This window comes from Osmia bicornis, chromosome 4, assembly GCF_907164935.1.
Source record: "Osmia bicornis bicornis chromosome 4, iOsmBic2.1, whole genome shotgun sequence".
NCBI classification, from domain to species: Eukaryota; Metazoa; Arthropoda; class Insecta; order Hymenoptera; family Megachilidae; genus Osmia; species Osmia bicornis.
This window is the reverse complement of record NC_060219.1, coordinates 5,051,620-5,075,720: the sequence shown is the minus strand read 5'-3', so window position 1 is coordinate 5,075,720 and position 24,101 is coordinate 5,051,620. Positions and strand designations below refer to the sequence as shown.

The following is a 24,101-nucleotide window of genomic DNA, read 5'->3' as shown; positions in this document are numbered from 1 at the left end:
TGCAGAAACAATAAATTCTAAACAATTGTTTTTCATTGAAACATTATGACGATGGTTGCGTGACATTTTCCTGTTTATCAATATTAAATCGTGGGAGATCAGAGTAAATGCATGAAAAACATTTGTCATAGTGGATGGAAAATATTAAAATAGCTAAACCAGATCTCAAGTGTTGTTTTTTTCCTTGCATTACTTAACAAATTTATCGTAAAAATCTGTAGAAAATTAGGTATCATATAACACTTCCTCTCTTTTTCTATGAAAAATAAAATAATAATGAGATTTTCTTACATCACGTAACATATATTTTAATAAAACTGTGGAAATATATTTTTATTGCATTATTTATGCGGGTTTTGTTAATAGTTTTACGTTCATTAATAACAAATAGAATTAAATATAATGATATGTTATAATTTGTAATTTACAGATCAAAACTATATTTTGAATAATCCCGCAAATGAAATTAAGAATTTCGATTTAAAACCATCTGTAATCGAATCATCGATATTTTGATATCTGATTCAGAGCCTAATTTATGCACACCGTGCTTTACTGGCAAGAAGGCTGGCGGGGTCATTCAGGGGCATGAGGAAAACTTCGATCGCTCCACCCGACTCGATTGATTTACAGCAAATGTGTGTTAGCGTTTATTAGTAGATGTGACCGTTTCGACAAATGACAAAAATGCATGAGTCATATTTCTTTGGTTGCATTAAAGAGGGAGAGGTTCTATAACAATTTCACCAATAAGACCCACATTCCAGCTGTGCGCCTTCTTGTCAGCAATGCGCAGTACGCCGCACATGTTTTATTATGGCGCAAATGTAAGCATACCGAATTGATGGTGTCTTCGAAAATAATATTGTTATGTTATAAAACTGATAAATGTTGCATACTTCTGTAGTGCAACGATCTTATTGTGGTTCGCTTCGGCAAAAGTGAGCATAATCAAATGTAGACGCGCGCCGGTTTGCGCGATAAGATTGTTTTGTGTTCCCTGAAACGGAGGTGTGACAAATCGTGTATTTATAAAATATTCTATTCTTTTTCTTTTCTTTTCGAATGAAATCTAATGTTGCGTAACGTTTTTCTCCGTTTCACTTTTCGAATTTAAAATAAACAGGATAAATAAATGTTTAAAAATATAGTACCTACATGATATTCGGAGTGTTTAGTTTCTTCTGTTTGTGTGTCAACAATTCAAATACAATCAAAGTGTACAATAGTGGATTGTTTCAATTAGATGAATTACATTCTTCTTATAAAAAGGCGTGCCATATTTTAATGCTAGGCAGCTCTAAATCTCGCATTAAATGCTGAAATACCGAAATTTTATAGGTTAAAATATTACATGCGTGCTGTTGTCAGTAACGGCAACGGCCAAACGTTAAGGAACTTTTAATGCGAACCGTATGCATTGGCTTCAAGCAACAAATATTCGCGAAGAGATGCCGTTGAGTCAAATAAATCAAAGTAATTTCATCAATACGAGTGAGAGCGTGAATCCTGGTACTGAAGTAGCTACGATTCGTTATACTGCTCCACCTTCGTATCATAACATTATTTTACCTCTTGGACATCCGTCTACTTTAACTGCTGATCGTGGTGCACCTCCTTCTTACGAGGAAGCTATAGATCCAAATGGTAAATAATTGCAAAAACAAAGTCAGTATAAGTCTTGTTACATTAACACTATGTAAAAATTAATATATAACAAATATTTAATTCTTTTAAAGTAAAAGTAATGTTCTTCTGGAAGTACTTTAGCTTACTTCAATCTAAACAGGTGATAATTTGTGTTTTTCTAGCTCCTCCACCATCCTATGATTCGTTGTTTGGTCGTATGAGGGAAGCTCATAAAGTTTCCAAAGGAGTGTTTGATTTTTTGATAAATGTTATCGTCTTACTTTTAGGCACCAGTAAGCAAACAATTTAAAACATATCCCTAATTTTATCGTAATATCTCTAATTTTATCTACTAAACTTATGTTTTAATTCCAGTTGGATGTACCATTATCTTAGGAGTAACAATGGCAGTTCCAATATGCATGATGGTAATTGGAGGACTTTATCTATATGATTGCCCACAAGGAGAATATATTCCTGTTTATTTATTAGTGGGTGGTGGTTTCGGTGTCTTCAAACAGTTATTACACTTGTCTGCGAAAGTACGTCAACGTCAAGAGGAACGAGATGAAGAAAGAATACGACAATCGCCTACACAAACATTAATAAACTGTTTTATGCTTGGGTGGTTCATTATAGGTTGGTAATATGATCAGTATCCTACTGTGATACTTATTACTACATTTACAGTCGGTCTATTTAACATTTTTTATATTTGGTAGGTTCAATGTGGGTGTACAAAGAGTATGAACCAAACTATGATCCAGCTCTTGGAAAATACTGTAATAAGACATTATACTTATTTGCCTTTTGGCTAATCACATCAGTTTACATATGCTTGGGAGTGATAACAGCTGGACTTTGCAGCATTTCAGTAGCAAGCATTGTGTTTCAGAGACCACCACCTGATCTAATGTGAAACGATACGATCTCATTTTACAGAAATAGTCATTTACAAGATTTATTATTTTGGGATCAAAACGAAAACGAAAAAAAAAATATGAAAGAACTGTCTGTGGATATTAAGTCACGTCATAACAGGGCACAAAATTTCGTCCACGCTTACGTACCTGAGATGCTTGAAAACAACAATCTACGAACGGATGATTTGCACATTAAACGCACATACAATGCACTCGAGTCTCATATAATTTAATGTTTGTAATTGTTCGTAGAGACATCTCTTCATTTTTTAAACATACTTTATTTGTTCAATGTATTATATTTTTTTGCTATTAATTAAACGTCGATTAAACATAGCAAAAGTGATCTATCTCTCAGAATTGGTATATTGAGAGAGAGATAGGGGGAGAGAGAGAGAGAGAGAGAAAATAGAAGATATGTTTTAATCGATTCAGGGCTGTGGATATTTCGCAATAATCGCGAATTCTTTTGATATTGTGCCAAGAAATCGCTGAGACCGTAACAGGCATGTATACGACAGTACTCGTAAGGCGCTAAGGTGCCCCCCGTAATGCTTCAGGCGCCCGTGTTTATCTTACTACTTGCTGTGCATACCTGTTGTAGACCGAATTATCAGCGCACGATTCGTAACGATATTCTTACTTGTGTAGAATCTCAGGACGTGTCACAAAATATTCACATGAAGGTGTCATCGAACACTGTGATACATACAAAAGAGGAACAATGATTTCCCGTCAATGTGCTATCACGAATCACATCGTAGGACTTTAAACGGCAGCTGTTTAACAATCCAGTGCAAGTGAAAAGGGTTCGCTCACTCGTACAAAATAGCTTATTGTTGAAAAGACTGCGAAATATCGCAACACATTTTTTATTCCTTTGCCCTCTTCCTCCGTCCTTTTAAAAAAACTTTTCGACCTCCATTGAGCCTTTAATGTCAATGTAGTCGAATAACACCGTTTTATAAAAGAAAGACTCATTTGAAAACTAAAGGGCGATATATACAAATGTATATTAAATACATGCGCCTTTTAGTATTTCGAAACTATTCAAATGCCAGTATTCATTAGTATTGTTAGAAGGGGAAACAAAATTTTTTTAAAGAAATTGTTACGTTTAATTGGTATTTAGGGGCCGATTGAGGAGGATGATAAGAACTTTAAAAGTAACGTTTCTTCCACTTTCATACATCTTTACCTACTTTTCAAGCGACTATTTTCGTCTTCCTATTTAAGAAGTGTGTATATAACGTCGAAACCCCATAATTTCTATCTGTGTTTTACGTTTGATTTATTATACTCTTGGACACACGCTTGCACGCATGTGAACGGGCAAACGAGCGGCTTGCGCTTTTAAAACCTAGAAATAAAAGAAAACGGAAAAATACATGGTATAATCTATGACTAATGTAAAGTATCTCATACAAGTTAACCGAATAGACTGCAATTTTCTTCGATTTGAACGTATTGCTTAGCAGACATACGAATATATATACACGTAACCGCGTTGTATATTTATTGCTGATTCAATGTAATACACTGTACACTTTTTTGACGATGCGACTTGTCAACAAGATCTATGCGTGCCTACGTATCAAGTTCTTACGTTATTCGACATTATGGGCACACACGCACATTTGTTATTATAATAATGTCCTAAATAAACTGCTTAAAAAAAAGACCATGTTGCATTTTCATCTAATCACGTACACGTTATATTCAAATATTATTTATATCATTTTCCCCATAATATTCTTCATATTCTCCCTCATATTCATCTTCGTATTTCAAATATTCTTCAGCTCTTGATATATCCTCTGAACATTTATCAACTAGAGAGTCCAAGGATACCTAGACAATTAAAAGAAATTATTAAGCAACAACACGAACTTATCTTTAACTAAAAAAAATAAAGCAGTAATTGGGTAATTGAATTGTTCAAAGAGCGGATGTGTTATGTAAACTATAGATGAGTGGATACGGATATCGTAATTTTATCAATGGAATCTCAAGTCTGGAGACTGTCGGATTAAAATGGAAGCGACCGGAAGTGCTTGTCAGACCACAATCAACTAATTTAGATTGTTCATCTCGCCTACTTTAGTCTTCCAGATGCCCACGAATTGTGCAGCGAATTTTGAAGTACAGAAACCGGATACCGTCGAACGGCTTTCCAATATTTATTTTAATTATGTATACTAGGTATCCTAATACCGATGGTACAGAAATAAGATAAAATTTGTTTGTATCTTCGAGAAAATAAAATTTGGAAAATTTTATAAATATTTGTAACATTTGTCTGTTCAATTATATGCATAATTACCTCTTCCTGAAGAGGTACTGGTTCAGGTGGTAATAAATCAGGATTATAAGGTGTAATACAACGTGCTCGCCATAAAGGAATAAAACCTTTTTTTAGAGGAGGTGGTTCAAACGGTGGAGGTCCTGTGCTTTCCTTCATTTCCGTTTTCTATTCCAAAAATATATTTATTCATTCATTTTTCAAACAAATATTAATTTTGGTCAAAGTATTTTTATATGGATTTCACAGGTCTGGGTTATTTTATATAAAAGTAACATTTTTATAAAATTATACCTCAACATTCTCAGGTTGGGGTTGAGTCTCATCTTTATTTTCCTCCGGGGTTTCAATATAATCAGGATCTTTGACATGTATATAGTGTCCATGCTGCATACAAGCATTTTCGAAGGTAAAACAACCCCGACCGTATGGCTGCGATCAAATTTTTATTTAACATTTTATTTATAATTCAGTGGCGCAACCATAATTATCCAATGGACTCAGATTTTGAAACATTCAATATAGGAACGTATTAAAATTTGTCTCACCAAATTTAATTCCCAATATCCGTGGAATCGATGTCGTGGGTGAATCAATTGTCCTGGTCCTTGCATGCGATCCATGATCCAAGTGCCCATAAATTTCGTGTTCGTATCAGCATAAAGATAAGATCCCATACCGTGTCGAAGATCCTTTTTCCAAGAACCTTCGTAAACGTCACCATTTACGTAGTAATACACACCGAAACCGTATTTCGTATCCCGTTTCCATTCTCCTGTTAAACGTACAGTATCGAGCATAGTAGGCTTCCCCAGGGAAAATGGTGATGTCCCGGGTTTTTTGGATTCCTGGATTCCTACTCTCTCATAGAGGAAGGTACATCGCCATTTTTTCTAGGAAAGCCTATCATGCTCGGTACTGTACATTGTTTTGTTACCCTCGTATCGAGTGCCGTCAGGGTACCAAAATGTTCCTTGACCATACTTCACGCCTTGTCTATATTGCCCGTCGTATCGTGCTCCATTTTTAAATACGTACAATCCTGGACCGTGTCTTAATCCTTTGCAATATTGTCCCACGTACATGTCGCCATTCGGAAGCAAAGCTTTCCCTCGACCATGCCGATCTCCTTTCTCGTTTCGTTCGCCTTCATATAACTACGATTACATTGATATAGTAACTGTTTAATTTTTACTACGAAATTCTTCGACATGAGGTATAAAGATTTTTAATACGAAATATATTTTTACATGTAATAATTTAAGGAAGTATTTGTAAATCTTTTAGAACTTATAAAATTGTTATTTCTCTGGTACAAAGTCCTGTTGATAGAAAAAGAGCAAGAATATTTTTTTTACATTTTCAAAATTCATGGTACGTTATATTTTATATGTTTTTCGAAGCGTAATGATCAGCGATGTACAAATAAAACTTCTATGAGTAAAAAAGGAAATCTACCCCTAAAGGATTCGTCTCCTCCTCTCCGGGTTCGCCTGCAATTTCCGGATACTCAGACATTTTATAAACCTCGTTTATTTCCTTCCTGTTCTTTGCATGTTCACTTTGATCATGTTTGACGTGAAAATATCAATATGCTATAATAAAATCTGCAATTAATTTCATAATTGGCTTCATTCAGACTTAGATTTTATATGTATAGTACATGTTCTAACAATGAAGAAAACTGGGCTCAAAAGTTTTGTATTTAGAAAACTTTTAATTGAATTCCTATAGATGCAACGTTGAGATATTTTTAAACGCCACTCAGAAATTTCAATTAAAGTAAGAATTTATTTTTTTTTCTGCTTCATATTTTGCAAGTAATATTACATAGTAATTGATTGCATGTTACGATCTCAACAACTTTTACGAACGTATTTACTCCAACGAATTGTGATTGTTAAAAACAACCTATCAATCGTGGAGAATACTTTATATACGTTAATGTGGTGAGAATTCTTTCGATAAAACCACATATAATCCACTTAAGGGCGTAAACGAAAAGAAGAGCGAAGGTGTCACGTCACCGTCCGGTCAGCAAACCAATTAACGTTTGTTTCTCTTTCTCTTTCTTCCTCACTGTCTCCAAATTTCTCTGCTTCCATGAACTCTTCCTCAGTTTTATGGGACGCGAGCCCACGTACCGTCCTGAAAACACAATTTTATTAAGTTAAAGTTATTCTTACAGGGGACACAAGTTTCCTTTTCCAGTGAATACAAATGGACATTTTCCAAAATAAAGGAATATTTATCCTGATCTTACAGAGACTGTTATTGGTTACACTAATTATTGTTTTAAGATGTTACGTGGTTAGAGAAAATGGAGGAGCGTTCTCCAGATCTGTCGCAACATAGGGGGTGTCCGGCGAAGACAATAAATCATCAACCATGAAGAATTATAGAAAAAAGGACGCGATGCATACCATCATCTTAAATTAACAATACTTCAACTGCTTCTAATTATAAAAACGAAGTAATCAGAGTTAAAGATCGGATAAAAAAGGTAAAGTCACTGATCAGTTGTGTAATTTTAGTCAAAGCGAGTGCAAGGTTCCACCTGGGACAACAATACAAGTTGTATCGAGTCACGCAAGTACCTCAAACAGTCACTCGTATATCCGTTCGAATGATCATCATATCAATGACTAAACCTCGAACCTAAACTGTTATGAATTACAAGCCTAAATTCAAATAATAAATTCTTTTTCATGTTTAGTTTGGTCTGATTCTGTTCGAACTGATTCACTTGTTGCGTCTGACTAAACTGTCGGCATACTACTAGGCGCACCACTGGCACATATACTGGGCGTTCTGTTTAATTTAATGACTACTATTTATTTTATTTAATGACTACTGGCTCTTGTTAAAATTTCCAATTATCTAATATGAATACTTTTCAGTGAAATTATATAAATATTTCAATAGACAGTACTGTATTAATTTACCAGTATTCTCTCGTTTTACCAGCATTTTTCATAACGTGTGAAATTTTTTTTTTCAAGTAACAATTATGAAGTATACATACGCCAGCGACGAAAAATTCGTGTCACTATGGACTGCACTTTCAATAATGAACCATAACGTTTAACACGTTCATTACCACGTGACCCATATGTGGGTGATGCTTGAATTTCCATAGGAAATCCATCATACATGTACATTATGGTTACATGCAGTACTGAAATAGGAAATGTATTGTTCAAATAACAGAACGGTCATGTAACGCGCATTCATGTAACAGAAGTTCTATTACAGTATCTAATGAAATTTTTAACAGTTTCAACGTAGCAGTCAACGTGTTAATGATCAAAGGTGGCTGGTCCTCTAATTATTTCCAGCTTGTATGAACACCGTGAATTTGGTTCGATACTGTTTGCATGTCTGTCTGTTGATTGAGAAATCGATCATTTTACCTTGCCTCTGGCAATTAACGTAAAATGTTCGTCCTACTGAAGTTTTCACTATGGGTCAGAAATTTAGGGTCAGAAACATTCTCGTTTCGGGTTGAGACATATGTGTCTCATCAGGGTGAAAAAAGGTTAAGATCAGCATAACTTAGAAATCATAATATTCAAATTTTTATATAAATATTATTGAAAATGTGTCAGGAATACTTGTAAACCAAATTTATAAAGAGACTAAAAAATATGTAGCATTATAAGAATTATAAATAGCCATTATTAGAGCGTGGGAAAAAATTGATAAAAATTCAATTAACAATCTTATTAACAGCATAACAAAAATTAACTTTTTTTTTGCTTACTTTTATACTATAATTGGAACTATTTGTAAATAATTTTTAAATTACTATTATTATTATTTTTAAAGTAGAATAACTCAGCTTTAAAAAAAAAGTAAAAACGATGCAATAGTTAAATCTGTGACAGTCGAAGCAGTAAAGGTAAAAAATTTTTGCTGCGCGAATAAATCTAGTTTTTCACTGGAACTAAAAAAAAAAGAGAGTGAATAGAACAAAACGTATAGATATACTGTACACGTACTAATAAATAAAAATATAGAATAGAATGCGATTAACGATGTCAACGTTCAGAAATTTGGATTCAATTCAACTTCCAATGAATTTAATTTCTACGAATACACGTTCCATTTAAAAAAGAAAATTGAAAAGACCTTTAAATGGAGCATACTACTTGTGATGCAGAGTGTTAATTCTCGGAAAAAGGATGCAAGGTCATTACGTGCACAGTTATACTATTTTAAAGGGTACATTTAAGGAAGAAAAGCATTTTGCCCTAAAATCATTGATGTAAAAAATTTCAAAGTAATCTTTTTTTGTATTAGAAATCAATGTTAGAAAAAACAAAATAAAAATAAAAAACTATCATTCAAAATTTTGCCTATAATCTGAAATCAAACATAAATCCTCATTTTTCCTGAAATCATGTATTATATGTTTTCCACATAAAACATGAATAAAAAAAAAAATAGAAAATTGCTGTTCCCTTGTAGCTGAATTGTTCCACGCGTTAACAGAGTACAATTTATTGACCCATTTTCAAGATTCTGCCGATAAGCTTAAATCAAACACAGGAAGAGGCATGATAAACGTGTGTATCAAAAGGTTTCTCATAAGTGCTATTCTCTTGAATCACATATAGCATGTTTGAGGAGTACTTTGGATATGGTATCGGTCGGTTCTAAATTAAGTTTGCGCCAGTCAAGTTCGTCCGAATATATAAGTGGTCCATAATATTCATATTTCGACACCGGGAAATACTTTATCCCCGAGACACGAGGAAATACGAGGTGAGAATAACAAATGGAATTCCCGATATGCACGCTGACTAACGAACATTTTAGAACAGCCTGTTCTAAAATCGTTGAACAAAAATTTCATACATTCGCGTGCTCGATTTGAACGACAAAGATTTCACGTCAATGTATTACCTTGCTACTTGTAACTTTACAATTGATCGAAGATTATTAATATTCTCGTCATTGGGTTTTCTCCAAATCGTGACCTTCCCATCAGATGAGAATATATTAACACCCTCGTGCACCGTTCCAGGCCAATTGCCCGCAAATGGGAATTCAATGTTTCGTAATTTCTTAATAAAGTATTCTATTTATGTGAAATCTACCGATTTTTAATAACCCTGTTCAAAGAATATATTTATTGACTGAAAGCATTTTGTGATATTATATGAATAAAATGATACAAATGTAATGTAAATTATGTGTTTTCCTTTTTCGCCCTTTTCAGAAAATTCAATAAGTATAATTTGAGTATTTTTAATTAATCAAAGAGTGCATATTAACAATAGTAGATAACTTCAGTTTTATGGAACGAAAGTAAATGCTTCTATTCAAATAATATTTAAACAATATTGAAATATAACAATTAAATTTAAAAAAGATTAAAGGAAGGAAGATTAAAGATGCTCTTCAATTTTCCTCTGACCACGAAATCCACTATGTATCTAAGATGAATGAGGTGGCCTCCCCGTTAAATTAATTAACAGAAAATATTAATACCTGAACAAAAAAAAAGATTCTAGATGAATTATTAACGTTGCGTTATAAATTCAAGATTTTTAATTCTAAAAAGGCAAAACGTTCTATAAATTTTGAGCGTATATGTACCGTGTACTAAATGTAATAAAGCAAAATAAATTGGTCAGACATTGCAAAACGTGTAAAATTTGCACGGTAGAAGAATAATCTTCAACACTTTCAATACATTTGCATAAATATTCCTTGCATATTTGATAAGTATCACGGGTCAGATTGACCCACTGACCCATTCATCTGCTGCATTCACCGTTGATGACACACCAAATTCGCTGAAAGCTAAGATCGTTGAATTTCGCCAAAAAAATGGGAAGGCACCCGTTGCTCAACCCACTTACTTGAGGAGGACCCCGCGTAAAATATGTACGACCGACTCGGTAGACAATATGTTTATTTTGTAATCGAGTGTGTTCCTCGGCGTGAAATAAATATATCGATAGAAATATTCGTGGTATTTCACAGCCATTTTCTGGTCACTACACAGCATACTTACGTTGTACATACACAGTTTGCTCTAAAAGTAATGGATTTTTAGGATGACCCCTTTATATTCAAATACCTAATTTCGTTATTTGGGTGAACTGGCTATCAAAAATCAATGAGAATCAACACTAGATAACTACCACTTTGATACAACATTTTCCTCAAAATGGTGAAGGGGCGATAAGAATTACTTGATGAAAATAAAGACGCAACAGGTGTGCCAGAAACATTATTGAAACAACTGATAGGACGCAACACGTGAGTCAAAAGCTCTTTAGCAAGGGATGCAAGTGCATACTGATGCATCGTTGGACTTCTTACTTTTGCCAAGAAGACAGGCAATGTTTATATAAAATGCCATACCGCCGTTAAACAAATAAACTGTAACTAAGACGTTATATAAATAACAATGGCACAAAGTGTTATTTTATGTGTAACCATTCAAACAACTCTCCTTTTGAAGTCTCCTAAAACTATATTTCAGTCTAATTTTTATAGTTTATTGAGTTCTGAATTTTAAACCGCTGCAAAATGTCCCTTTCAAGGAATTGAAAAAACGTTTTCATTCGTCTATGCTTTCCGAAGCAAAGTCATTTTGATTTCGAAAAATATATAACATAGAAAAATGTATTTATAAACATAATTTCATTACTTTTGGAACGGAACAACGTATGATACTGATTCATCGGGTCAGAGAGGAATGCGAACGACGACCAGCACACAATAGTAAGAAACAAGAGAGAATACGATGACGATGACCACTGGAGACAACAACGACGATGACGACCACGACGACGTCGACGAAGGGGTCGTCGTCGAAAACGAGCCATCCAATTGGTTGTTTCGATACAGGTGGAGGGGCTATGGGGAAAATCGGAGCTGGTAGGGGTTGCTGAATGAGTACCGTGACGGGACGACGTCGCGACGCACTCCGTCGCAGCCACCCTGAGGGGTTACGGATGTCCGAGTGCTTGCGAGGAACCTGATCCGTGACAACGAACTTCATTCTTTACGAGACGAACGACGGTCGTGTGTTTCAACGGTAAGCGCCTAAACCTTTGTTTTTCTTTTATTTGTTTCATTCAATTAAAAAAAAATATCAAATAGTATAAAATTTTGAGTAGACATAGTAACAGGGATGGATTAATCAAGGCTCAAGTTAATTGATCACGTAGAGAAACAATGCAAATTTGTGAATTTTATTAAGTGTGCAAGATGTCAGTTCAGTAATGCATAGAAATTATGGTAGTTTAATGAATGAATTATGTGGCATTAGAAGGGGTCCACCAGATAGACACAACTAGATTTTTTTAGATTTTATATTTTTTGAGATTGCAAGATTGAGAGATGCATCTAAAAAAAATATTGAAGTTCTCTTGAAATTTAAAAAAATATAAGATACAAAGAGATACAATTGAGTCCATCTAATGCATCCCTTCTAATGCTACATAATTCAATTAAACCACTTCCGATACTACAATGTCTGATGGTTCCTATCTTCTAACAGCATTACTTATAGGATCGTCTGACAGATATTTGTCGTACGAAAGGATCGAATTTCCTAAGCATAGTATTTGAACTCTGTCGGCTGGGATCTTGATGTTTAACTTTTTACGTTATTATTTTTCATTTTAATTTTGTCTACTCTATCAAAGACGAATTACAATTGAAAAATTAGTGGTTTTGGAAAAGAGGTAAATTACAAATCTCGAACATTGACATAACTAAGTGAGGTAAAGGGCGGGTTTACCCTCTCACCCCCTCACTTACTACATACAATTATTTAATCGAATAAATTGTTCAAAAGTAGAATTATTTTTTAAGTTATTGGAATAATTTCGAGAATTATTATGTTACATCTATTCTCAATTGTACATTTCACATTTCGAAATGATTGCCTGTTGAACGCCGGAAATTTGGAAACCTACGTTCTACGTAAAGACAAAAATATTCTATTTCCCTTTGCTATTAACACAAATTCGCCGATATCGTTAATTTCCCGAACGAGGTAATGAGACGTATCCGATGTGCATATTAGATCGTCCCATTTTGTTTAAATTTTTCACAACGTAGAAACATGATTGTTTGGATTAAATATGCTTTACAAAACGGTAACACAATTAGTGTATCAGATAGCTGTAACCCACGAACAGCCGATTACTCAGACGTTTCGGCCCACGTGGGTAAATCTACTCAGAGAGACGGCGAGATCCAAAGAGATCGTAAAATCGCTCAAGCATGAAAGAACATGAAAACTGATACTCGAAGATGAAATAAATACTTGAAACGCCAAGTCGGTGCTGCATAAATATGTAGTTGTTTTATGTTCCATGCAATATATTGAAATGGAACCCTAACACAGACCACAGTATGCAGTCCCGAGTAGTCAGCCTTATTAAAACTAAATGTTTCTAATCAAAATATATTATAAATTTGTATTGACAAAAATGAACAATCTTTCTTTTTTTTTAATAAAGTTCATCAATTAAGAAAGTCTCTTTGGCTCCTCTGAATCAGCTACACATCTCTTTCATTATCAACCAGTGACAATGTTATTTTCTATCCAGGCCCCATTCCACGATTTCTAAAATTAGCAAGCGTGTGAATAGTGGTTTAAATTTAGCAAGAATGTTATATAAATAACCGGTACTCATTGTACAAATGTTTCAAGATCGTAAACAACATAGCTGAGTGTCGTAAAATTTTTAAATTTGCGACCACGCGTCTTATCGTCACGACGATAACTCATAGTGCAAGCTGACTATGTTGCATTTATGCTTTTCAGAATTCGAAAGAAGAAACGACACGCTGCTGTATCCGAACTACGAACCGTTTCACGAAAGTGAAAATATTGAACGAATCAGAAGATACACGAAAAAAAGCCGAAAAATGCTGTTCGGGGTTACTGTCTTTGTCTATGCATTGAACTCACTGTGGATAGTATGTCAAGCAGTGCCTTTGTTGGACCTGCGAAACACACTGGAACAGAACGTTTTGGATGCTATGATTACATCGGCCTGTTCTTCAAATGGAGAGTGTTGGGAATGGTTACCGGTGCAGGAAGTTCATAAAAACATTGCTACCGAGCCAGACAATCTACCGATATCAAAGTACCTATTTTTTTACTATTTCTTTGTACCAGTATTTATGCAACATCATTTTGAAAAATAAATTTTTATGAACTTCAGAACACCCACTCGAAGGCAAGCTCCAAATATAGATCCAAATACAATAATAGAATCATGGGACGATAATGCTCCAGCACTGGAGAAGAACAGTCAGTCACCACTAGCTGCTAAACGAAATGGAAATAGATTATCGAAGAAAGATGTAATTATGTCTCGTGGTTGGGGTGCTGGTGGTATGCCCTTTTCTATTCTTTATATGAATCCACATGGTCCCCGTGGGAATTATGCAGGTAAGAAGATTAAATAATGGCAAGTGTAACAATAAATTATCATCAGGGTATGTAGATTCATGATGTATATTATGTTAAAGGTAATGAACAACAACATGAATTGGGAAAAGCAGTTGACAGTCCAACCCCGGCGATGGGACAATCTAATTCTCGCATTGCAGTTCGTAATGGAGGTCCTACACTACCGCGAAGACAGTATTCAATAATACCACAGCTTTTTATATCTTACGGTTGGGGTCCATTCGGTAAATGAACTACTACAGTATGAACGAAATATTGATCTCATATTATTGGTATAAAAGGTCAACTGTAGAAATTTTTAATCGTGTATAGCTTCAAACAAGTATTCTGCTATACTCTGTACTTAAATGCAACTTCACTTTACTGGCATAAATTGCATTTTAAATAATTTTGTTTTTTTTAAGCATTTATAAAAGTTCTTTAAATTATTCAACGACATTTTTGTATATAATATTTTTTAAATACTCTTTAAAACTTTTTATTCTAGTCCATTAAATAGTTACTTAATTTTTTAACTAACTGTTACTTTTTTTTTATTCCTGTCTTGAAAATCTTACCTCACTATCCATTAAAGGGCCGTTAAAGGATCTTTTGATTTACTTTAACTACAAAATCTTTTTAAAATTCTAGTCTGTTAGAAACATATACTAAAATAAATTTTACTTTTTATAAGAAGTAAACATTACTTCTCCAAACGTTTCAATTATATCAAAATCAATTTCTTCTACAAAAGAATAATTATTTTCTGACTTACCATTCATCTCCTTCATTGCTTTGATGAAGTCTTGAGGATCCTTAAAAGAGACAAATCCAAATCCTTTCGTCTTGTTCGTTCTTTTATCTCTAACTACTTTTGCCCTCTGAAAACTGGGATATTTGCCGAAAACTCTTACCAGCATCTCGTCTGTGACATCGTTTCCTAAATCTCCACAGAATATTCTGAAATCATCTGTATACAAAAAAAAAAAATAAAATTGTAAGTTGTGTTAAAAATGAAATAAAATAATATAAATATGGATAAGTTATTAACCTTCATCCCATTCTAACAAAGAAGGATCTTCCCAAATTTGTCCACCAGCCATTCGTACAATTTTTTTGTTCTTCTTTCCTTTACCTTTTGGATGACTCTCTTCTGCACTAGCATTAGCCATAATAGAACTAGCCTTTCCTTGACTAATTGCTAATTCTGCTGCTGTACTAACACCTTTTACTTTGGGCTTCTTTTTGCTGTCATCTTCAGGGATTTTTGTATTGATAATCTGTTCAATAATTTCCGGATGAATCATTGGTGTTGACGTAGATTCGTATGTTTTTGGAGTAGCAGTTAAACATGGGTCCACCATATTTGATAAATACGGATTACTTATCTGTGCAGGTGATGAATATGTTGTAATAGAAGGAACCGTACCTGCAACAAACACTCTCATAAGTATAATAAACCTAATTTTTTATATTTTCACATAATCAAATATTTTACAATTATTTACCTTGTCTTGCAACTTGCTGTGGTATTAACATTGGTGGTGGTGGAGGTGGTGGTGGCGGTGGTGGTGGAGGAGGTGGAAATCCCATCATTGGAGGAAAAGCTAATGATGCTGCAGCTGCAGCAACAACTGGTGTTGGTAGTTCATGTTGCTCTAATTGTCTAGCTACTTGATTATAAGTGTTTGCACCAATTACAGGCCTTACCATAGGTGTAACTAACTGACTACCAATTTCAGCCTCGAACCTAAAAATTAATATAAATATACAATTAATTAAAATCACATATACTTTAATATTAATCTTCTTATTCATAGAGTTACCTGCATCTTGAAATAATTTATTTGGTTTATAACAAATGAACCACTTAGTGCAATTTACCATGTAAATTTTAAATAATACAATATTCTTAGAAATATAAATAATATAATCAAATGCATATTCAAAGAAAAATGTGCATAAATTTAAAAGAAACAATGAAATAAAAAGAAAAATAGGTTAGAATTTCATACATTGTTTTATAAGTGCATAATACCTGTTCATTTCATCTTCCATTTGACGCAATTTCTCTTCCATTTTGATATTTTTATTGTTTTCCGGTTATTTCAATAATGTAAATATATGTATTTTAATTAATAAATCACTTCTTCCCGGTCAAAACTCCAAAACGTACTTATCAGGACTATACCAGGCTGCATGTAACATACATACAACACCGTCACAAAAAACCTTCTACTACCAACATTGAAACTAAATATGACCGACAGTCCCTAGAAAAATCCCTAGAAACGAGAACACAAACACAGCCGATTCTAGTACTAGCCATGCTGAACAACGTGGCAACACTGCTCACGTTATAATCGGGAGTCCTATTTTCAAAAACAGAGTCCTGTGTTGGGAATTGTAATTAACGTCTTTTTTAATTAAAAGCTGTAGTATTATACACTATTTTGTATTAATTATGTATAAACAATACATAAGCGTTGCAACTATGGCAAGTAGAAGTGATGTGGTAGTATAAAATTGTTACAAATGTGATATATATTTTGTGTACTTTCGAAGTAGTTTGGTGTTGTGAAGCATGATATTTGAAATATTTACAGTGGTTTCAAGAAAATTTAGGTATGAAGCAAAATGAAACCATCTTTGGATCAAATTGAAACATTTAAGAATTGATAAACGTGTATATAAATTAATAAAAACCTTGAAACAAGCGAAATTATTGGAACGAAACCAAAGAGGTTATGTGAAGTTCAGAGAGTATATAGTCAGGAGTCTGGGAGTCCGGGAGGCAGATAGAGTAGGGTAGGTGTTGATATATTCAGACCGGACTCCCGCGGTGTTGCCCTTTTTACTTCAACATGGCTAGTATGTACTAGAGTTGGGTGGGCTTGGCGTGGATACCTAGCCATGTGGGCATAGAAGGGAAAGAAAGGGCGGACTTACAAGCAGCAGAGGCGACTAACGGGGAAGAGGTTTTTGAGTTTGGAATAGCGGAAAAGGATATTACGAATTACATTATGGAAGGGGTGTAGGAAAGGAGCCATGAAAGGGCAAAAAGGATGGGTGAAGTAAAGGGGGCAAAATACTTTGCGATAGAAAATAATAATGCTGGGGCAAGAAAGCCTTGGTTTGATAGTATAAAATAGTAAGATTGAGCAGAATTAGGGCAAATCACTTCAATCTGGGTGAGTCCCTGTTTAGGAAGAATTTAATAGAAGAAAAGGGATGTGTTTGTGGAGCAGAAACCGAGTCTATTGAACATGTTATTTAGGAATGTGAGAGGTTCTATGAAAGTAGGGTGGAACTTAATGCGTATTTAAATGGAAAGGGTTTCAGTGATGGCAAGGATGTTCAAGAAATTCTGATGGAAGTGGACTTGGGTGTATTGAAACGTATTACCAGGTTCCTAGACAAACTGGGGAAAGTCATATAAGCAAAGTCCAAGAAGGCCGGAGATCCTTATTTCTGAAAATGGAAGGGGCAGTAAGGAGGGACTTAGAGAGAAAATGGATTGAGTATAAAGTATGAGGTTGTGGAGAGCAAAGAGAGCAATGTATGCTGTTGAGATGTGCGTAAAATTGTTAGAGCGAAATAAAAATTGTTATAATACTTTATTGTAATTATAAAGGCCAATAATGTTCATTGGGCAATATAGAGGGCGTATCCCCCTGAAGCACCATCTTGGGCATAGCCCAAGAAAACTATAGATTAGTATAGAATACTAGAGTTGGCTGTGACACAAATTACGTCGTCATTACTAAACAGAATGCAAAAAAATTTGAGGGACGTGTTCAGGAAGCCCTAAAGAATGACGCTCTGGTCCTTATATTATCCAAATCGTCAAAAAGTTATAAAATATTGAAATTTATGTCTGTCAACGGTCAGGAAAATGGCGGATCGGACTCATCTGCATCAAATTATTCGTAATATAAACATTTCTGCGAATCGTATGTCCAAATGTGTACCAAACTAACATTTTTTGGGTCGGATAGAACAAAACAAGCACTCAAGGGATGATGTATAAACCTCCAGCAGTGACTATAATCTATAGTCACTGCTTCGAGATTATAGCACCATCCTTCCAAAAGGACGGAAACTATTCAACAACTTAGCGACTGAGTTTTCAGAACAGGGAACACTATCATCATTTATAAGGTAACTGCGGAAACTAGTCGGCAAGTAACTTCCGCTGTTTCCTGATAGATGGTGCTATAGGCGAAAACTCGATATACATCAACCCAGTAGGTCTTATTTCTGACGCTGTTTCTCGTTGAATGCCGACGACGTCTGATTTTGTCGGTAACGTGGCATCACGTTACATAAACTTCAAACGGCGGCTCTTACGTAATTCGAGGTTTAAGGCACCGGGAGAGGTGCGCATAACGCAACGTATAAACCGTTCGTCGTAAGCGAAATGTTTACACGCTCATGTAACCAACCTCTTACGCGCGCGAATGGTTGTATACCGACCCTCTCCTATAAGCGTATAATGCGACGCTACACAAGGTAAGAAGACCCGTTTCGTAACTCACTATGAACGTTTCAAAGTCAGCGATTCCGCTCCTCTTCCACGTAATGTTTGACTATCAACGAAAGCCAAGCAAAAATCAGAGTTAGAATCGATCACTTACCAGTTCGTCTGTCAAACACAATCGAAGTTCTTGCGAATACCACGCACTAAGGTGGTCTAAAGATTGAACGAACCTTTTCGTAACATTCGCTAAAAATCCATTAGTTTCTTTCTTATTTTCTTCCTAAAAGCCAAGATACTTGACAATTCGTAAGTCTATTCGGATGTACAAAGTTCTTTTGGAAGCTTATTAGCATCTTGTTACATAAATTTAGTCCACAATTAAATCGCAACACATTCATCTGAAACGTGTGATCTTCCTCCATTTTTCAGATGTGAATCATCCGCTTCACAGCAAAGTGGAAACACGAGAAAACAATTAGTAAACTTATTTGTTAATCCTTTTATAGTCTGTTTCTGAATGTAGTAATCAGTCAGCTAAATCTGCATCCAATATGCAAAATAAAATTTTGTCTATTTCCTCTAAAAATATACATTTACATAAACATTTGCCGTGAAGATGTAACGCATGACGGAATACTTCCCCAAAGTGGTGTTAGCAAACGTGAAATCAGGTAAAGAAGCGAAACGCGAGGTCAACTTTTACCCCGCGAATTGTGCAATAGTCAGGCCTGTGTACCATGACCAGTTTCGTTTATTTTGTTTCGCGTAACCCAGTTAAACTGTGTATCGACGAGTATCCTGAATATCGACAATTTATAACACTTCTCTCTTCTCGCGCCTTGTAATCCGCCTTTACGTAATACCGATAATATAACCAAATGTATGTAACGATTGCATAAGGTAGACCCCTACCAGGCCTATGCGTCGAGCGGCGGCGCACAGCCACGGCATAATCTATTGTTTGGCAATAGTTATAGTTCGTTGTGTAACGGACTAGTTAATAGAGACGATCGATAGGTAACGTTGCTCGATTACGCGACGAAAAGAAAAATCGACAGCGAAAAGGAAGAAGAAAGAAAAAAAAATTTATCCGCGTGTAAACCGCCTTCTCTTCTTCTCCCAATGATTCGCGTTACGGAATACACCCTTTGCGAATCACGTTACCGAACATTGAAGAAATTACGGAACCGATTTTTACACGTAATACTAAATATGATTGGTCTTTGTTACTGATTATAGTATGTCGTAATTATTCCTTTGTTGTACTGTAGGTTTCGGTTAGTTCATGTTATGTTTTATTGAATTAATCATATAATCTTGGATGGAGAATTCTTGGTTATAGAAAAGCTTGAATTGTTTGTTAGTTCTTTTAGCATCGCTGAGTGAAATGGTAAATAGAAATTCTATAGCATGAAAGGAAATTGAACGTTTCGCGTAGGTGTACGTAACAGCGGGCCTACGGTACATTGCAAAGGGTGCAATGAAGTAACTGGATACCTCAATTGACGAATTCAATTCCCTAGCGATTTTAAGAATTTCAGAACGTTAAACTCTAGAGTCGAGGGGAGAATGACAGTGTAGGAAAATAGTCGTATGTTTGCCTATAAACGTTTATGCGGGAGAATTTGAATTGATGTTTCTCGGTTATATATTAAATTTTATACTATTTAATAATTAAAAATTGTATTATTTCGTTTCTGAATTACTTTTATTATTAATATCATCGAAATGAAGGTTATGAGAATTACTTCTTCCCCTGTACCACCATTTTTCCTAGGGAAGGTGTGTGTACTATAGGATGCTCATTTTTATGCTCTCATCATATGTCTGATCTAAACGAGTAAACAACTTCCAGGTTGAACTAGTTTCATCGTCGTGATCATTTAACGATTCATAACTCGTTATTTTTACGAACAGTCCCCTCTTCAGAGGTTTCTTTAGATTTACAAAAAAACGCAATTCTGTCCTATGAATTTATTGATGGAATTAGAACGAAATTATCGGCACTGAAAACGAAAAAGAAAACATTACGAAACTGGCTAGCGATGAGTTTAAGTGACGTCCAACGCTTCTTAATGGTCACTTTATGTAACAACAATTCTACGCCGCTCAATATCTCAAGCGAACCGTTTGCTTCTTTGGCACTAAACACGATCGTACATACGTGTGTAAGTATGTGCAATATTATTCTCGCTTGCTCGTTGAGTTCACGTAAATGCGCCACGGCATTCTACTCGCGTAATTCGACGTATATGTATACATTGTACATACATGCATCAAGCTGACAGTGGCAACTGAAAGAAAGAAGGAACTCCGTGTGCGGCAACTCGAGCAGAGAAGTAAAATTGTAACGAACCCAGGGAGCCAAATTACTTATATGTAATTCAGGGTGGTGCATCCCCTTAACCTGCCACCGAAGGAAATTGTACGCATAACGATTATGATCGCGGCTACCACTTTATTGCAACACGATTGTGCCATCATAGGTACACGACAATGATTGCGTTTACCGCGGCTGGAAATTCGCAACCCGTAGGTGTTGATTAATCTCGACGATGCACGCGACCGCGCTAACAGAACACGATACCGACATTTAAACGAACACACGGTCTTTACCTTATTTTATGATCCATGTTTTCTTTTCTAGCAATATACAAATACGTTTAGAGAGAAAAACTGATCGGTTTTAACTTGTTTCTCCACTTAACTTGCAATTAACCGCCTGCTTGTTTCGTTTAATCGTGAGTTATTTCAGAAGAGATATCATCGATTACTTTACCGTTGCAGTTGCTGGATATAGCTTTCATTTGTTAAAACGTTCAAAATTCATTCATATTTCTATACCAGGCATTAATCCTTAGATCGAGGGATAAAAGGTATTTTAGGGGAAGGTAGTGAAGAAAAAGGCGTCAGTCAGTAATGGCACCCTATATATACTAATTTCGAGATATCTCTCGCAACCCTGCACACCACTGACATGAGTCATAGGGGAATGACCTCCCATCATATGTACTTTTTTATTGATAATGCAATCGTCGAAACATCAATTTATCGATCGACAGTTAAATTGCCAATTTTGGTAGGTTGTCATTCATTATATTTTCACTGAATTCGTGGGAGGTTATTTCTTTGACAATGCTGTTTAAAGCAACCACGCTACAACGGGACACAATAATTCGTTTATTTTTATTATCAGTTCGCCTTAAGCGTCAAATCGTGATAGCACACAGTTGCAGGCTTTTAAAACGCTCTACTCCCACTCGTGTTACGTAAACAGCAAGTCAAAGCCGGGATACTTTCACGTGCAGATTTTTGTTATCCATTGTAGTAAGCTGTAACCGTATTGCACTGTTTAACCGCGAATGTGAGAACGCATTCGTTACATAGTTACCATTTGTGATATCATACGGGTACTCACAGTTGCAATACTCTGTTTATTACGCAAAAAATGAAACCGCCATGATTACCGCACTTAAATTGTTAAGCAGGAAAGAAACAACAGATTTAATTGTTTGATTTCTTTTACGGTAGTTTTATTTTATATGATAACAAACAATTTTGTATACGTCCGCGGCTTTGTGTGCATCGGCAATGTTTTATCTACTGTTTCTGTCAACAGCACCACATGCCCGGCTACCGTCCATATAACGGGTCAGCTTAAAATCAAAGTTAACTACTAATTTCAATAATTTCAATATAAGTAATGAAAAAGTCGCTAAAATTTCATAACATATTTAAAAATCATTGAAATGGGAGGGGAAGTAGCTTTTCTCCAAGTTCACCTTAATAATTAAAAATTATATTCTTTGTTTCTAAATCACTTTTAACATTAAGATCGTCAAAATTAAAATTATGAGAATTCTTTCTTCCCCAGTAACATCATTTTCCCTAGGGAAGCCTACTTTGCTCAATACTGTACACTGTTTTACAAATGGTTCAATTGTATGCGCATATAAGTTGTCGAACAATGGCTACGATGCGATGATACATTTTTTTTGTCGTTCAAGATGTTTACACATCTGACCACCTACGTAGAAACAGAGGCTAGTGTTCAATGATACCCGCTGCGGTCTGCTTCATGAATAAAAGATTCTGGCCATAAAGCAACAAGTTAATATCTCTGGCAATGAACAACGCGTTAATCTTTCTGCTTTATTGTCTATCGGATAACTCGTGATTCAAATCTGTCCTTTGTGAATAATTTTCTATGCAACTGTCAGCTGGTGCAACGTGACCTATTACAATAAAATGATAACGTCGTGGTTCTTACGAGACTATTGATATTCATCAATTCTATCCATGAATATTTCGTTAATTACAACACTTTGCGTTGGATAACTATAATCGGCTGTTTTATGTTGAGTGACTAGTTTATAGTAGGGAAAGAGTTAATCATCCACAGCAATTGATCAATTAAGAAATCATTAAAGTTGTGGATTTTTCTTTTTGTGTAAAGTTTCCCATTTAGAACATTGTATCTTCTTAACGAATATGTTCCAAGGTTTCCGTAATGCTTTCACGCGAGGAGCATATTGCAGGCAGAGCTAAATAATTACAAATAGCCTCTGCCATTAGCATGTCTGGAGCAACGTTCAATTACGATAATGTAATCCTTTCCAAGCTGACAGCCGGCAAATCCGGCGTTCGTTGCCCTTCTCACAATCGAGGGCCATTTGAAATTCCATGGCACCACTAACTCTGGGATAGGAGAGGAGATCGGTACGATTTCCTTGATTTATGGACCATGCAACCGCGCCCTGATAACTCGTTAGAATATCGTCCGACAGATACATTCTGGATTCTGGATTACGACAGACAACGAAACCAGATCTCTTTTTTCTCCGAATAGTTCTACTTAATTGACGTTCTTAAGCTATTATTATACACGGTTCCGTTATGCCTTTCGTTAAAATAGTTGTCCTATCCTTCAATATTTATCGACACGCATACTGCTACTCTTCTATTAAGACATGGTAATTAATGGTTAATGACTTACACGTTAAAGTACCTACTTCGGTTTTTAACTCTTTGACAATCGGTATCACATTTGAATGTTAGGGGTATGCAGGTATCTGAAAATTCGGGTATTCAAGCTTGGGTCGGGTCTAATGGGGTGAGATCTCGAAAAGTTATCCAGCACATTGAGATAAGTACCCATAATTTTAGGACCTGATTATCCACTCAGAATTATACGTGATAACATATGAAAACACTTTGAAACTTAAAAATTTAAGGTCAATCTGAAAAATTATGTCTCAAATACAATGTTGGCTGATTAAGTTTTGGGTTTCAAATTAAGTTCAGATCCCAAAGGGAGTTTGAGTTCGAAAATGA

General features: G+C 35.2%; 4 protein-coding genes across 8 annotated transcripts; 2 read left to right on the top strand and 2 right to left on the bottom strand.

Annotated features, from left to right (window-relative positions):
* Positions 1–580: 580 nt before the first annotated feature.
* Positions 581–2,884, top strand: LOC114879431. Of its 4 annotated transcripts, none has more exons than XM_029194366.2 (5): positions 581–827; positions 1,342–1,647; positions 1,812–1,922; positions 2,005–2,268; positions 2,352–2,884. In XM_029194366.2, exons 2-5 carry the CDS (start codon positions 1,416–1,418, stop codon positions 2,546–2,548), a joined length of 804 nt encoding a protein of 267 aa, XP_029050199.1. In that variant the 5' UTR covers positions 581–827; positions 1,342–1,415; the 3' UTR covers positions 2,549–2,884. The 4 variants fall into 4 exon arrangements, with proteins under 4 accessions (XP_029050199.1, XP_029050191.1, XP_029050182.1 ...); XM_029194358.2 differs by having other exon boundaries at positions 581–941; XM_029194349.2 differs by lacking the exon at positions 581–827 and adding an exon at positions 919–1,011.
* A 51-nt stretch (positions 2,885–2,935) lies between these two features.
* On the bottom strand, positions 2,936–6,545 carry LOC114879424 (radial spoke head 1 homolog). The gene is made up of 6 exons (XM_029194327.2): positions 6,313–6,545; positions 5,792–6,011; positions 5,403–5,629; positions 5,149–5,286; positions 4,876–5,022; positions 2,936–4,403 (listed from the first exon to the last, which is right to left on the bottom strand). The coding sequence occupies exons 1-6, from the start codon at positions 6,370–6,372 to the stop codon at positions 4,272–4,274; spliced, it is 924 nt and encodes a 307-aa protein (XP_029050160.2). The 5' UTR covers positions 6,373–6,545; the 3' UTR covers positions 2,936–4,271.
* A 115-nt stretch (positions 6,546–6,660) lies between these two features.
* On the bottom strand, positions 6,661–16,628 carry LOC114879391 (RNA-binding protein 42). Its single transcript, XM_029194283.2, has 5 exons — positions 16,326–16,628; positions 15,796–16,037; positions 15,339–15,716; positions 15,063–15,257; positions 6,661–7,002 (listed from the first exon to the last, which is right to left on the bottom strand). The coding sequence occupies exons 1-5, from the start codon at positions 16,364–16,366 to the stop codon at positions 6,878–6,880; spliced, it is 981 nt and encodes a 326-aa protein (XP_029050116.1). The 5' UTR covers positions 16,367–16,628; the 3' UTR covers positions 6,661–6,877.
* On the top strand, positions 11,078–15,054 carry LOC114879450. Of its 2 annotated transcripts, XM_029194380.2 has the most exons (4): positions 11,078–11,911; positions 13,655–13,979; positions 14,058–14,287; positions 14,368–15,054. In XM_029194380.2, the coding sequence occupies exons 2-4, from the start codon at positions 13,759–13,761 to the stop codon at positions 14,538–14,540; spliced, it is 624 nt and encodes a 207-aa protein (XP_029050213.2). In that variant the 5' UTR covers positions 11,078–11,911; positions 13,655–13,758; the 3' UTR covers positions 14,541–15,054. The 2 variants fall into 2 exon arrangements, with proteins under 2 accessions (XP_029050213.2, XP_046141254.1); XM_046285298.1 differs by lacking the exon at positions 11,078–11,911 and having other exon boundaries at positions 12,836–13,979.
* Positions 16,629–24,101: the final 7,473 nt, after the last annotated feature.